Genomic DNA, 16937 nt, shown 5'->3' on the forward strand with positions numbered 1-16937 from the left:
AAGTGGAAAGGGATGATGAAACGGGGGGGGGGGGGGGGGGGAGTCAAGAAAGAAGGAAAAACTGGGATTTTGGATGAAGATTCTTATGGAGAATACCAATAATCATACAGAATATTCTGCTCATAAAGTAGCAGAAAGTATTCAAAGAACTAAGCTAACATGAAAATGGAGAAAGAGATTCTCCTGATAGCGCTGACTGCAATTATGTGTACAAAGAATAGACAAGAGGGGGCTGGAATTTACTGGAGAAAACTGGCAACAGAACCAACATACTGGCAGCAAATATTTATAGAGGGAAAGGTAATAGAATGAGAAGAAACTAAGACTTCATTTGGACTGCAGGCTAGAAATTGCCTTCCCTATCAATGATTGATATCAGAATATCGGCAAAGAGAAAGAAATAGGGGGATCCTAACTGAAAGACGAGCACTAGTAGATTTTTTAGTAGAATCTAGAACAAAAGTTGCTGTTAAAAAGGGATAATTAGTAGGGCAAATAAAATATTGCTTGATAAGTACAGGAATCAATCAGAGTAGGTTAGAAAGGATTGGAAATAGAGATTGGATAAGCAATTCACAAAGAAACAATGGCAGGATACATGTATGACTCCCAAATATGCAAAAAAAAAAGTCAAGACTATTTAGGATCTTTGGAAGTGTATGTATAGATATTTTAATACTCCAAGCATACTCCAAAGAATTTTTCCTCAGGTGGATTGCAAATGTTGGGGGTGTGATAGGGAAGAAAAGTACAGTTTTGTACCTACCATAAATGTAGATGTCCGAACTGGATAGCATCTGCAGTCATAACAACTGGGTTGTCCTGTCGTCAGGCAGCCCTTCAGTCGGCCGGATTCCAAAGTCCGGGTCCGGCTTCGGCTGATGTCGCACTTCACCCGACGTCATCTCTGTTGGTCTTCGGGTATAAAGGCATCAGCCGACGCCATTTTCCTCAGTGTTTCTTGCCCCAGATGCCAGTAGCCCTCTTGAAGGCTAAAATTTGGATAAATGCCAATGTTTCCAAAAGATAGAGGTAAATACAAAAATAAGCATGTATGTACATATATACAAACAAATACACCATAAAAGACTCCCCCCACCAGCTAGCTATTAGGAGGCTAAACACCCTAGGAGTACCACAGAGGGAAGGAGGGAGGGTAATCCTGACTGCAGATGCTATCCAGTTCGGACATCTACATTTATGGTAGGTACAAAACTGTACTATGTCCTTCATGGATGCATCTGCAGTCATAACAACTGGGTAGAATACCATAGCCAACTAGGGGAGGAGGAAAACTAGATTATGGTGTGTTTAGGATCCCTTGCAGTACAGCAGTGGCAAACCCTGCTCGGGATCTGGAATATAGAGGCAAATTATAATGCTTGGCAAATGTATGCACGGAGGTCCAAGTAGCCGCCTCAATAATGTCTTTGGTTGCCACTCCTCGTAAGAAGGCTGTGGTAGTGGCTGTTGCCCTTGTAGTATGAGGTCTTATGTTCTGTGGAATTGGTTTTCCATGGAAGGAGTAACAGAATCGTATGCAATTTCCTATCCATTTGGAGATTGTCTGTTTGGAAATAGCTTTTCCTTCCCTTCCTGTTGCATAGGCTACAAAAGCTGGTCAGTTTTCTGCTACTTTTGTTCTGTCCAAGTAGTAGCGTAGCTGTCTATGTACATCCAAGGTATGCAGTATTCTTTCCCTCTGTTTTGTGGGTTGGGAAAGAAGGTAGGTAGGTGGATTGCCTGGTTTAAAGACACTCTGGATACCACCTTAGGCATAAATGTAGGATTAGTCCTCATGGACACTCTATCTTGGTGGAAGATTAGGAAGGGCTGTACTGCCATTAGGGCCTGAAGTTCAGAAACCCTCCTGGCTGAGGTTATTGCCAGTAGGAAAGCAGTTTTCCACGATAGATGCTGTAGGTCTGCTGTTGCTGCTGGTTCAAAAGGTGATAGTGTCAACTTTTCTAGCACAAAGTTCAAGTCCCAAGCTGGCAATGGTGGTTTCCTTGGAGGTTTTACATTCTTGATTCCTCTGAGGAACTGCCTGAGTAAAGGATGTGAAAAGACAGGTGGATCAAAGCTGTATTCTGCTGATATAGCTGATGCATGTATCTTGATGGAGGAGTAGGACAGGCCTGTATGTAGAAGTTCTGCCAGATACTCCAGAATGTTAGGCATATCTATGTTTGACACATCATTTCCTCTTTCAGTACTCCAAATGACAAACCTTTTCCATTTTCCTGCATAGTTCCTTCTTGTTGAAGGTCTGCGGGCTTCAAGAATAATATCTTTAACTCTTTGGGAAAGTTCTGGATTAGCTGCTGCTATGTGATGTTCCATGCAGTCAGTTGCAATGTTTTTAGGTTTGGATGCATGATGCTGTAGTTGTTCTGAGTTAACATCAAAGGCATCAGGGGTATTGGCCACATATTGTTCGAGACATGCTCCTCAGCAGTGGGTACCAGTGTTGTCTTGGCCAGTTTGGAGCTATCAGGATTATCCTTGGACGTTCTTCCTTGATTTTTAGTAATACCTTGTGTATCAAGGAAAAGGTGGGAATGCATATGCTGTTAGGCCTTTCCAGCTGAAGGAGAGCGAATCCACTTTCCATGCCAGTGGGTGGAATGTCCTTGTGCAGAATTTTTGAGCTGGTGATTGAGAGGGAAGTGAATAGATCTATCTGAGGCATTCCCCATTTCTTTGAGATGGTCTTGAAGATGTCCGGTGTAGCATCCATTCGTGGGCATCCGATGTGGTTCTGCTTAATATGTCTGCTAGAGTATTCTCCTTTCCCGGTACAAATATTGCCTGTAACTGGATGTTGTAGCTGAGTGCCAGGTTCCACAGCTCCAAAGTCATTCTGCATAGGGGTATGAATGAGTGCCTCCCTGTTTGTTGATGTACCACATGACTGTGGTGTTGTCTGTCCTTATCATCAACTGGCCCTCTTTGAGAAATGGTCTGAACTTTTGGATTGCCAGTTTTACTGCCAGCATTTCTTTTAGGTTGATGTGCAGGTGAAGTTGATCCTGCGTCCACAATCCTTGCACGCATTTGTCCAGCATGTGGGCCCCCCATCCTAGGTCTGAAGCGTCTGTTGTGATGGTCTGGTTTGCTTGACATCTGCGAAAGGGTAGACCTGGGTTTGACTGGCATGCTTGAGCCCACCATAGGAACTCCTGTTTTAAGCATGGAATTAGTGGAATTTCTGTTTCTAGGCTGTGCCTGTGTTGGGACCATAAATTCTTTAGGTACCACTGTAGTTTTCTCATATGTAGTCTGGCAAGTGGGACCAAGATTATGCATGATGCCATGAAGCCCAAGGCCTGCAGTACTTTTCTTGCTGTTAACTTGTTCTGTTTTGTTAGAGCCAAGAAGTAAAGAGGGAGTTCTTTTGTTTTTCTGCAGTTAGGAATGCCATTTGTCTTACTGTGTCCAATTCAGCCAAGAATGTCCTTGTTTGGGATGGTATCAGCCTTGATTTTTGTAAACTGACTGTGTATCCCAGTGCTTGTAGCAAGTAAATGACCCTTTGTAAATCTGTTGTCAGCTTGCTTTTGTTGTCCCCTTGTAGCCGGCAGTCGTCCAGGTATGGGTAAATTTGAATTCCGTGTAGTCTGCAGTGGGCGATTACTGATGCCAGGCATTTTGTGAATACTCTGGGCGCAGTAGATAAGCCAAAGGGCAATGCTGAGAATTGATAATGCTCTGATCCTGCAAGAAATCTGAGGTATCTTCTGCAGATTGGTCGAATGGGGACGTGCAGGTATGCCTCCTTGAGATCTAGAGTTACCAGCCAACACTCCTTGCCCAGCATGGGAAGAAGTTGCTGTAGGGTCAGCATTTTGAATTTTGGGACAATGATGTATGTATTTAAGGTGGACAGGTCGAGAATAGGTCTCCAACTTTTTCCTTTCTTGGAACTAGGAATAGTCTGGAGTAGAATCCTTTCCTTGTTCTGTTGTTGGCACTCTTTCCACAGCTCTCATGTTTGCTAATTGCATTATCTGTTGTAGAGCCTCTGTTTTTGATTTGGAGGTAGATTTGGCATTCCTCTTTGACTGGTAAAGTGTGGAAGTGGAACCGTAACCTTGATCTATGGTTTGTAAAATCCACTTGTCTTTTGTGATATAGTGCCAGTTCTTTGAAAATAAGGTTAATTTGCCGCCTAATGGAGCTGCTATTTGTTCCCTGGTAGGCGGATTTAGAGGTAAGTCACTGTGGTTGTGTTGTTGTAGTGGCAGTGGTTGTGTCTGTGCCTCTGTTGTTACCTTGCCACTGTCGTCCTCTGTAGGCACCTCCTCTGGATTGGTTTCTGCCTCTGGAATGTCTATTCCTGCCCCTTTGGGATCTTGTGGAGTCAGGAAAGGACCAATTTTTGGCAGGCCAGTTCCTGCTAAACCTTGGGGGTTGAACCTGCAAGAAATCATTAACCGTTTGAACAGATTTTGCCTTTTCTTCCATTTTCTTCATTACCTGCTGGGCAGGTGTACCAAACAAGCTGGTCTTATCCATAGGAGCATCTAATAACTTAGCTTTAACATGATCCGGTAAGGCTTGTTCCTTTAGCCATGCATGTCTTCTTATCACTGTGCCAGTCATGGCTGATCTAAATGAAGCCTCCAGTGCATCATAGCCACATTTTAAGGAATGGTTACTAACCTGTTGTATGTTATTTACCATTTCTAATACATATTTCTTATCAATAGAGTCATCAGAGGATAGCTATTTTGTTAACTGATCAAGCATAAACTCTTGGTATTGTATCATGTGAAACTGACAGTTTAAAGCACTAGCTGAGAGAGAAGCTGAGGTGTAGACTTTTTGCCCCATCTGTCTAATGACCTGGCTTCCCTTTCAGAAGGAATAGGGTTTTAGCTGTGGTCGAGGCTACTGCCCTGGGACCCTGGGATATAGTTTCGGGTCTGCAAGTGGGGCCTTGTAAAGGTGGTGATGAGTGTCTGGTACCCTGTAAAATCTGTCTGGTTTGGCAGGGGCTGGAGGTAAAGAATCTGGTGCAGAGCAGACATCATTGAAGGCATCGTCCACCACAGAGAGGACAGGAGGTATAGCTAAGGGCCTGTGCTGTGGAAGGTGCAGAAAGGTCCTAAGTCTTTTCTGGAGTCTGAGAAATCCTGCTGCTGCCATTGGAACTGCTCTCGCATGGCATGTAAGGTTTCCCCAAAGGAGAATTCTTCTGGTGGGGAAGCAGCTGGAATGGATTCTTCAGCATCTGAGTCTTCATAATTGGAGAAAGGAGCCTCTGGCTGGTCTGTTATGTCTGATTCATCGGCAGAATCATCAGAGGACACAGGCTCGGGCGGCTCTGCCCTAGGTCTCTTCTCTGGGGGCTGAGAGGCCCTGTCTGGGTGAGATTGAGATCCCCTAATTAATGAAATTAAATCTTCTGCCAGAGTAAGCATTTGTGAACTAGAAGAGGGCCTGGTTGTAGGGGGTTTAACAGGCACTGTTTTAGTAGTTTTGGCTGCTTTAGCCCTGGCAAAGGCCTTAATGGACATGGCTGCTGGAGGCCTAGCAGCACCACGTGCTGGGGTAGAGACATCCAAGGGAATGGTGTCTGATAGGTCAGTGGCAACCACCGTAGTGGATAAAATTTCTGAGGCCGATTCAAGAGAAGTAGCAGGGGCCTCAGTGGTAGTGATAGATTCAGCTGTACTTTGATCAGTTTTCTCGGTTTCGGCCGAAACCGAGACACTCGCGGTTTGCTTAACCATGGTTTCGGCCGAAACCGCGAGTGTCGGTCTTTATCTTTGCGTTTTTTAGCAGTTTGGGTAGTCGGAGGATCCGACGGCATAATATACGCAAAAACAGAACCGAAAAACTGTTCAGCAAACTCCGACCGACGCCTAAGCGTTCGTCGGTTGAATGAAGCACAGGCCGAACAGGCTGCTACGTGGGCTGGGCCTAAACAAGGCAGACAATAAGAGTGGAAATCTTTATGAGGTATTTGTTTCCACAGGTTAAACAATTATTAACTTTTCTGACATCGGCTGAGGCAAGAAAGAGTCCCCAACGGGTACTTAGCTTTAGAAGTCTTCGAAGTAGTATTCGGTAGAAGTAATCTCTGGATCCGACCGACCGGCACTTGCGAACAGCTTCTGCTTCGGGCGCCACGCGGCAAGAAAGACGGAGGAAAATGGCGTCGGCTGATGCCTTTATACCCGAAGACCAACAGAGATGACGTCGGGTGAAGTGCGACATCAGCCGAAGCCGGACCCGGACTTTGGAATCCGGCCGACTGAAGGGCTGCCTGACGACAGGACAACCCAGTTGTTATGACTGCAGATGCATCCATGAAGGACATCAGGCAATTATGAAGATATGTTTTGGAAGTGTAAAGGGTTGGCAGACTAAGAATTCCCTGCAGGCTACTCTGTGAATACTGGGTAAGCACACTGGTGCAACTAAGGATATTTTTTAGCTGTGATATAGAATTGGAATTGATTCTACATAGTAAGGCCTTGCTGAGTTTGATTCTGGTGGCTGCCAAAAAAGCAAATACTAGAAAATAGAAATCAAAGTCTAAACCAACTCTGCAAAAAGTAGGAGTATAGTAACAGAGATAAAAGAACTGAAAGTGGGGTCTTAGAAAATGGTAGAAACAAATTACATAGAAAAAAATGGGAATTGTAGGAACAATACAAGCAAAACTATGTTTTGGAGGAGGAATGAGATTTAAGGGAAGGCGGAAATTGAATGAGTTATGTATTGTTGGACTGAGAATGACTGTATAGATTATAAGTGATGTATAATGTTTGCAACTAAAATTATGTCAATATGGTTTGTGATGTATAAATGCTTGCAAATGAAGATATGTCAATATGGTTTGTTTTCATTTATATAAATGTACGATTGCCTACGTCATAAGTGGTAACTTAATAAAGATGTTTCTTCTTTAAAAAATATATATTTGCAGTACCACTGTGCCAAAGCCACTAAAGCTCAGTGGATGCTGATTATATTATCATCACTCAAGCAGGTTCCACCTCTCACCTCCAAGAGTTAGTTTAAGTGGGCCTCAACATAATCACAACATGGACAACCATTTGTAATTTTTTGACTTAACCGCACAAAAAAACAAAGCCATGTTATTGGGTTTCAACAATCTTACTGTAGCAAATAATTATTCAAAATTTTTATTCCATTTGCTACAAAGACAGAAGTGGTTTCCCACATTAAATACCTAGTGATACAGCCATCATTTAAAGACCACACAAACTCTACTTACTGGCAAGGATCACAAGAAAATATCACCTGGAAATAACCAACTGAAGAAGCCAGATCCACTACCACTGGTCTTTTGGCACCAGACCCACTATATCACTGGCCTCTTGGAACCAGACCCACTGCCACTGGTCTTTTGGAACCAGACCCACTACTACTGGTCTCTTGGCACCAGACCCACTATATCACTGGCCTCTTGGAACCAGACCCACTGCCACTGGTCTTTTGGAACCAGACCCACTACTACTGGTCTCTTGGCACCAGACCCACTACCACTGGCCTCTTGGAACCAGACCCACTGCCACTGGTGTTTTGGAACCAGACCCACTACCACTGGTCTCTTCGCAGCAAACCCACTACTACTGGCCTCTTGGAACCAAGTCTTGCTATTGGTAGTCCCTTGTAAACTGAGATACAAAGACTAGAAGGACATGCAATGAAGAAGTCAGTTTTATAGTTGAAGTTCCTGGAAGAGACCTTGGGTGCAATCATCATCATCAGCCCCCTTTTTCCCATTTTCTACATGTTGTCAGGGTATCGTGTTAACTGTTGTCATCTCTCTTGATTCAGTGCCACATTCCTACCTTCTTTGACACTCATGCCTGACTGTTGCAGATCTTCATTCACACAATCCATCCACCTCTTTGCTGGAAGTCCTCATTTCTTCTTTCGTTCTTCCTCTCTGTCCCAAATCTTCTTCACCAGACTGTCTTCTGCTTTTCTGCATGTGTCTGAACAACTGTAATCTGTTCTATTTGATCTTTTCTGCAATTGGAGCTACTTTGGTTTCTTCTCTTAAGTCCTCATTTCTTCATCTGTCCCACAGTGTGGATCCTTCCACCCTTTTCAGGCACTTCATTTCCATCACCTCTAGCTTCCTCATCTGCTCTGCTTTACTGCCCAGGTTACTGTACCATAAAGTAGCACTGATCATACCACTGTCTTGTACACCTTACTTTTGAGCTTCTTTTGCATTCTTCTATCACAGTCTACACCTGAGACTCTAAACCATTTGGCTGCAGCCTCTCTGATTCTAGCTTTGAGGTCATCATTCAGACTTCCCTTCTCCTCAATCACCCCCTCCCAGATACTTAAAGCTATTTACCTGTTCCACTGTCTTCCCTTCTATCTCAATTTCGAGCGTCTTCTGATTTCCCGAATTTGCTGCCATTGTCACTGTCTTATCTGTGCTTAATTTCATCCCATGTGACTTCAGATTTGCATTCCATTCCCCTATCCTTTGCTGAACTTCTTGCTCAGAGTCTGCCTGTAATGCAACATCATCTGCATACAGCAACTTAGCTGATCTGTCCCCTCAGACCTGTTAGTCCATCACCAGTATGAACAGCAGTGGGTTTACAGCTAAACCCTGGTGCACACCCACTCCCACTGGCAACCCCTCTGTGAGACCGAACACTGTCTGTACTTTTTGGGTCCTTGTACACAGCTTGCACTAATTCTATGAATGTTTCTGGGACTTTGAACCACCACAGTACTGCCCAAATCAGCTTTCTTGAGACCTTGTCATATGCTTTCGCCAAGTCTAGGAATGCCCAGTTGGACTCTTTCCTCATTGCTTGTTTCTTTTCAATTATCAGACTGTCTCACTGCAAACATCAGGTCAATTGTGCTGCATCCTGATCTGAAATGCTCATCTCTTATATTCTATTACTCTGTGTATCCATTTATCAAACACCTTCTCCAGAACTTTCATGCAATGTGACAGGAGTTGGATGTCACTGTACTGCCCACAGTTGTGGATGCCCCCTTTATTCTTTTACACTGGTACGGGTATGCTCATTCTCCAGTCATCTGGGATACGCCTTTCTCTCCACACAGATAGCTCTTGATTATTGCATCAGGCAGGAAACACATCAGATTAATTGCGTGTGGGTTCAATACCCAGAAACGGATATCGTATATTGGGCTTTGGAATAGTGGTTAAGGTGTTTGCTTGACAAACACAAGGTACAGGGTTTGATTCACAACTAGGATAATTGGTTAGGCTTAAAAAATGGCCCACAAGGGCAGTTAGCCTAGCAACCTATGAACCTAGGAGTACCCTCAGGAGCTATTTCTTCCCTATCTCACCCAGCATCTTTATCACATCTGCTGTGACCTCATCTGGGCCTGCTGCTTTCCCCGATTTCATTTTCCTTAGTGCTGTTCTTACTTCTTCTAGGACAGGCTCCTCTTCTTGTCTCACTGTAGCCTGTTTCTGGGGCAGTACAGCTTCTGTGGGGTTTTCTTCATTAAGATGCTGCTAGAAATATTCCTTCCATGTGCCTTCGATGTCCTGTGGACTGGTGAACAGGTTGTTACTGGCATTCCTCATGAAGGATGTCTGACTATCTTCTTTATTTTTCTGTCTTTGCCTTGCGACCTGATACTGCTTCTTTGTGCCACTTACTGAGGCACCTTGCAGAAGATGGTAGTGTCCCTGATGCCCTATTCTTTACTATCACAACTTCTTTGTTAGCCAACCAGTATTGCTTCCTAGCCTAGTCAGTCTTTTCTATCTCCCATTTTTTCCTGCACTCCTCCTTTTCTGATGACTCCCTGGACTTCTGCATTCCACCACTAGCTTTCCTTATGTACTTTATTTCCATACCTGGCTTTTCCACATATCTATAGTCCTCGCACATGCTGTTTTGAGGTGCTGCCATTCTTCAACTGTACCTATTTTCTACTCTTCTTGGGGTGCTACAGCCCTAAGTAATTCCTTCAACTGTTGTGCTTTGTCTCCAGTCAACTTCTAGCTCTTCAGCCTGGTCTCTGTTGACCACAGAACCTTCTCTGACCACTGCTTGCAGTTGATTGTGGCAACCAGCAGTGTATGCTGTGAAATGACTATTTCACCGGGGATGACTTTGCAATCACTGATTCTACCCTAGTGTCCTTTCCTTACTAGGAAGAAGACTACATGAGTTGCATGTTGGTCACTCTTGTATGTAATCTTGCAACTGCCTCTCTTTATGAGACCACGTGTTGGTTACTATCAAGCCATCTGCTGGACAGATGTGGACCCAGGTGTTCCTCATATCCTGTTCTGTCTGTCCAAATATGTGCACTGATCAACACCAACGCATGTTATCCTGTTTTATCTAGCAGGTCCTGCAGCTACTGTCCAAATGCACTTGTTCCTCACTATTACAACCCTGCTGTGGGGCGTTGGCCGAGATCATAAATACTGCCCTATTATTACACTTCAGTCTGATTGCCATGAGTCTGCCACTAATTCTGATGACATCCCTCACTCCCTTCTGAAGCCTCTCTCACCCTAATTCAGACATTTCTAGCCTGTCCTCCTCTTATGTAGTAGGCTCTGGATCCCATGTCAACTGGCTTTGCTGCACTGTCCTTCCATCTTGTCTGTGGATACAAAGGATGTCCAACCTCCTCTGTACCATCATGCCATCCACTTCCAAGCTGCTTCCTGCCAGTGAACCTACATTAAGTGTAGGTTGCCAGTAGCTTAATGACCCAGGACTACTGGGCTTTATGGCGGGCACACACTGGCCTATAGGGGCTCTTACACCCCAACCTCTGTTAGCATAGGTCCCTGGCATAGGGACTCAACCCAGTTCCCACCATACCCATTTGGTGATTTAGTCAACATGACCGAGTCACCTAGAGCCACATTTAACACTGTCCAGTGACCAGCCCTGCCACACGCCGTGATCCATGTTCTCCTATCTTGAGGATACTGTGCACCACAGTAGATGCAAAAGTGGTTGGTCTCTACACCTCTTCCAGTTAAAGGGTACCATGTAGAGTCTGTGCTGCAGCCCACAGTTCCATTCATTGGTGAGTTTGAAATGAAAACACTCAGCATGATTTTCGGAGGTGGGAGGACCCCCCACAGAGATACAGGGAGAACATGGACACTCCAAAAAGGCATTGGCTGGAGGTCAGGATCAAACCTTGTACCTTGCGCATGGGAAGCCAAGAGCTTAACAATTATGCCAGCTGATCTTGGGTGCATTATGATAACAGAATGATGTTTTTAGGGGAGAAAACAATTTATTTAAAATCTGGCTCATGGGCTGTTCTACATTATAAACTCCCCATGCTTAAACATGTTCTAACTGCAAACCCTAACAAGTCATAGAAATTAATCTCAGAGCTTTAAACAAAAGAAGAGATAATAAAAAAATAGAAAACTAGGTGACAGGGCTACAGGAACTACATCACAGTACAATGGAACTGTTTTCTAACTAAAATAAATTGTGATGACAAAAAGTTTAAATATTACGTAAATAAATAAATGTCAGCACTACTCAAACAAGCTACTTCCTGACAAAGTTGTGGGAGTATATAAAACAAATGCAAAAAGGTCTGAAAATAACAATGGCTGATTACCTGCTTCTTGTCTAAGATTTGTTTAGGCTTTAAATATTCACCCTAAATAAAAAGGATAGGCCTAATAAACAATAAGTACAATCACTAGTAAGCTTGCTTACTTGCCAAGTTTCCTTGCTCTTTGCATGCTGACAAATGTATCAGCAACAATGCAGTTCAGGTTCATAGTTTCATAGATTCATAGATTAGTACTAGGCTAACTACTCTTGTGGGTCACTTTAATCCTAGCCAATCACCCCATGTGAGACTCAAACCCTGCACCTTGTGTCTACAAGGTAAACATCTTAACCATTATGGCTTTTCTTTTGAAACAGCACATATGAAACATGTTAAACTGTTCTGTAATGTAGAGCAGTTTCATAGTGGAGCTCTTCATCCTGGGTACCCTCTCTAACAGACAATGTCTACTAACCATGACCTAGTTAACACAGTGCAATGAACACTTTCGCTGTCCCCTCTTTACTGGTGAGTTACTCAAGAACTGAATCAACCTTTCTGTCTCATTTTACAAAGAGGATAAGAAAATTAGATGCAATATTTTATACAAATTAAATGATTCCTACACAAGTAAGCTCATAGACAGTGCTGTAACAACATGAAGCTGCATTATGTCCACAAATCTGTCAAGGGTAGCAAAGCTCACATTACTGTATAACACAATTACCTTCATCCTCAAGTGTAGGGTAGCTTCTTGCCCCTCTCAAATCATATGCCTGCTCATCTTTCTCTGTGGGAATCTGACTGGCTGAGAATGCCGCCCCTGGCCCAGGGGGCTTTGTAACTGTCAAGGCGCCACGACCTTTCTTAGATGGAGATGGCTTTAAGGCTATAAAAACACAAGAACACACACAAAAAAAACTGATGCAATTTTTTCCTGTTGTAAGCCTCTAATTTCTATCATTTACCTTTTTAATATGCTTCTTTAGAAAAACAAGGCCTGCAGTCTAGTAAAATACAAAATCTAATTTAGACAAACATTCGTCCTGCTAAAATATGAAGTTTTGTTGTGCTCCAAACTGTTTCTATTATATTACAGTAAATTGTTTATGTATACATATTTTAATTTGCATTCTTGTTGTCTTGTATTCAGTGCATAGAGTATAAAGAAAAACTATAATAGAAAAATGTCATCGCCTTATAAATGCAATCTTATCCATAATGTGCTGTTCGGCAAGAAAGACAGCTATGCACTTCCAAGTACATATGAAAATAATGATCTGATATACTTACCTTTATGTCATATTTTAAATTGTGAACTTCATTATTAATGATAATTAAGTAACATTTGTACTATTACAGACATTGCTGTGACTTGTTTTAACCTACTGAATTGTCTTCTTAAGTATGCCTTTTCCCCCACTTATGATCAAACCATATCAGCCACTGGCAAGCCTGCATTACCCATACCCAGACACAAGTAATTGCTATTATACAATGACATTAGTTAAAAGGAAATGTCTTCCTATTTTAAATAACATCAGTCTACAAAGAAGTGTGTTTCAAATCTTCTTGCAACTAAGTTCTAAATTAATGATACACTGTGCATGCATTTGTCATGAACTTAACTTTTGGAGTCAGTTTTACAGATAATGGCCATATTCTACTGTTTAAGCTGTTCTGTCAAGTCTGGAGAAGCAGTCAGCTTTGTAGAAGATTGCTGCTTGAAGAATTAATGGGACTTGTTTACACTACACACTTGGACATTACTGATACTGGGTAGATTTTCCTGCTGGCTCAGTTGAAACAACGGTCCACTTCCCACAAAAACATGGCTCCAATAAGACATTCTGGTACATTCTTAGAAGCCTACTGAAGGATACAACAGGTTTGAACCTTCTAATCTACACTAAACCTTGAACATACCTACCTGGTGAAAGGAATCCCTGCAGATCAAATCCATTCAAGTCTACTATAGCATAAAGACTTGCCGTCCTGCTTAATGAACCCTGTTCACTAGGAGGCAAGAAAGTTTGAACCTTCTATCCTACACTAAACCTTGAACATACCTACCTGGTGAAAGGACTCCCTGCAGACCAAATCCATTCAAGTCTACTATAGCATAAAGACTTGCCGTCCTGCTTAATGAACCCTGTTCACTAGGAGGCAAGAAAGTATGTGTTAAAAGTGGTATTATTTAAACACTTGCTTAATATCTAATGCACGTACTATATGCTACCTTAGCCAGGATACCCAGCAGCCATTCTCTCCCCTCTCTATCCCCTAGCATTTAGATCCTTTATCACTTCTGTGCTGTCTCCTGAAACTATTCCTTAAGAGCCTTCCCTAACCCTGATATATCTCTCTGCTCACTTGCCTCTGTTGTTATTACTCTAACTGACCACTAGATGGCATTCTAAACTAGGACAGTACATAACTCTTCCATTCTTCCCTGATCTCCATAGCTTTTTAATGTTTCTGTCCTAGGCTTGTGAACTGTCTTTCTGCCCTATCTCTACCTGCTACTCACTGCTTACTTTGCTTTGCTACTACTTACCTTCACGACCAATATTACCTATTCCCCTTGACCTACCCTGTCTCACCTAAGGAACTCAGTAATCAACTGCTTACTGTTAGTTTTTGGCTGACTGGCTACTTACCTGTCTGAACCCGCTCCGTTTGCCCTACGGGTTCACTCTGCTCCCCTACCCTGCCCCCCAATTCCCACCCACCCCAGCACATCTACATTTATACCTAACAAACTCTTCCTACCAAGCCTACTATCCAATCACAGTCGTCTTCCAATTACCCCTCCCCCATTCTCTAATCAGAGAACACTCCACCTCTCTTTCCCCTCCCACTACTACTCCTCCCACTACAATTTTCCTATACCCCTATACACTCATTCTTCCATTGTCCTTGCCTACAATATCTAACTCTCTCCATTCACTTCTATACCTTCTCTTCTCAACTAGCATTCCACATTATTCTTCTCTTCACTGTACATTACCCTACCCTATCCTAACATGCCCTACCAACTCCCCTTAACTATTCAACTCCCTAGCTCCCTTCTCACCTTACTAATACCTCTGTATCTTGCTACTTCTTACTCCCATAATGCTTCTCCATTCCTCCCTCAAACTATCCCTAGCCCCCAACCACAACCTCTCCAACTCCCTCACTTTCACTTCATATCCTCCTCCCTTATTCCACCCAACCTATTGCATCTTTTTCATCCCAAACTATTCTATACCTCAACTAAAACTCTCTCTCTGAAACTTCTGCTAAACCCTAACAAATACCTACTATACAAACCTTACAGACCAAAACTTATCACCTACAATGTCCTAGCCTTATCTGGAGACATTCATCCTAACCCTGGCCCTTGCCTCAGCACAAACTACTCCATCCCTCCACCCTCTTCCTCACCTAAAACAAATAACACTCCCCACCCTTTCTCTTCTCCTCCCACTTCCCCCCTTAGCACTCTGAAGATCTTCACTATCAATGCCCAGAGCCTTAACAACAAATGTCACCATGTACAAACCTGGATTAATCACAATCAACCCAACATCCTAGCCATCTCTAAAACTTGGCTAAAACCCCATATCACTGACTCTGAAATATTATCTCCTGGTTACAATATCCTCAGAAGTGACCATTTAAACAAAAAAGGCGGAGGCTCTGCTCTAATTTACTCCAATCTTTTCTCTCTAATTCCTCTTCAAATCCCTACCCCTAATTTCAAAAATTCCGAAATCACAGCAAGCCTTCTCTGATTAAATAAACATAAAAATATCTGCTTAATTTCCTTATACATCTCCCCAGGCAACAATATCTCCACCCTTGAAGATATTCTATACTGGGCCTCAACTCAAATAAAATATGAAACCTATATTCTAGGCGATGTCAATATCGACTGGAATAAAATTAACACACCATCCCCCTCACTTTCCATTAACTTCTAAACTTCACCCAAATTATCTCTTCAACTACTTGCCCTTACAAAAATCACCCCCCAGGGTCCATCTTAGATTGGATTCTAGTCTCCCATCCAAACAAAATCACTCTCTGTGGCACTATCCCTGACACCTTCAGTGACCATCTCCCTGCCTTCATCCATCGATCAAGTAGCTCCATCCAACACCAACATCTCTACATTCAAACTCGTAACCTCAGCAACTTCAACCCTTTAATTTTTTCTAACATCTTTAAACATATTAATTGGCAACCTCTAAATACCCTCCCACTTGACAATGCTGTTGAGCATTTTAACTCTATCTTCCTAGATACTGTTAAACTCCCTAGTCCCCCTAAGAAATAAACAAATCAAAACTAATTCTGCACTATGGCTGACCAAAGAAACTAAACAAATTATGCGTCACAGAGACAAATCCTGGAAGGTCTATCAGAAAAATAAATTGTCCTCTACCCTACTCCTATATACCCAACTCTGCAACCAAGTAAAAAAACTTATTACCAAGGACGAAAAAAAACTACTATAATAAACTCCAGTCCAATAACAATAAAAACCCAAAACAATTCTGGAAATCAGTCAACTCCCTACTTCATCACGGATCTCAAAACAACCCTTGCCCTGACCCTAATCTATCCGACAGTGAACTGAGCTCCCACTTCAATACCTTCTTTACTGAATTCATAGCTATGCTAACCAAAACATTCCATAATAACAAGCCATCTAACTCCCTTTTCACTTCACCCAACAACCCAAACAACAATCCCTTCAATTTCCATCTCAAACCTGTCTCCACCTCTTTTATAAAAAAGCTTCTATCCAAGCAAAAGCCATGCTCTAATGCCCTTGACAACATTCCCTCTTCCTTCCTCAAACATGCAGCTGAAGGTATCGCTCTCCCAATTAGTATTCTAATTAATAGATCCTTAAATGAGTCATACGTACCAAAACTCTGGTGTTCAGCCTACATCCTACCTCTTCACAAAGGAGGCAAAAACACCACTATTTCTAACTTCCGTCCCATCGCCCTACTCTCTCCAATATCTAAAATTCTAGAAAAATGTGTCCACCACCAACTTTTACCTTATCTAATTGAAAATCACCTCCTAACACCCACCCAGCATGGCTTCCATCCTGGCCACAGTACCATAACACCCCTACTATCCTTCCTAGAAACTGTCAATCAAGCACAAGACTCTGGACTCATTGTATCCACAGTACTGCTAGATCTTTCAAAAGCCTTTGACACCGTCTCCCACACTCACCTTCTTCATCATCTGGCTAATCTCAATCTATCCCCAAATACTCTTTCCTGGTTCTCCAGTTACCTATCTGATAGAGCTTAAGCAGTCAAATGGAAGAACTCCTTCTCTTCTTTCTTGCCTACACCTACTGGCGTTCCTCGGGGGGTCCA

General features: G+C 42.7%; 1 protein-coding gene across 7 annotated transcripts in view; it reads right to left on the reverse strand.

The window, feature by feature from the left end:
- Positions 1 to 16937, reverse strand: part of PIP5K1C (phosphatidylinositol-4-phosphate 5-kinase type 1 gamma) — a 1117364-nt gene that overhangs the window by 99064 nt on the left and 1001363 nt on the right. For all 7 annotated transcript variants that reach the window (XM_044053870.1, XM_044053872.1, XM_044053871.1 and 4 more), the window contains one exon: positions 12275 to 12436. In XM_044053870.1, coding sequence (XP_043909805.1) covers positions 12275 to 12436 — 162 coding nt within the window. The remainder of the gene's footprint in view (positions 1 to 12274; positions 12437 to 16937) is intronic.

The sequence above is a fragment of the Protopterus annectens genome, chromosome 13.part0 (genome assembly GCF_019279795.1).
Source record: "Protopterus annectens isolate FY-2018-M chromosome 13.part0, PAN1.0, whole genome shotgun sequence".
Lineage (NCBI taxonomy): Eukaryota > Metazoa > Chordata > Ceratodontiformes > Protopteridae > Protopterus > Protopterus annectens.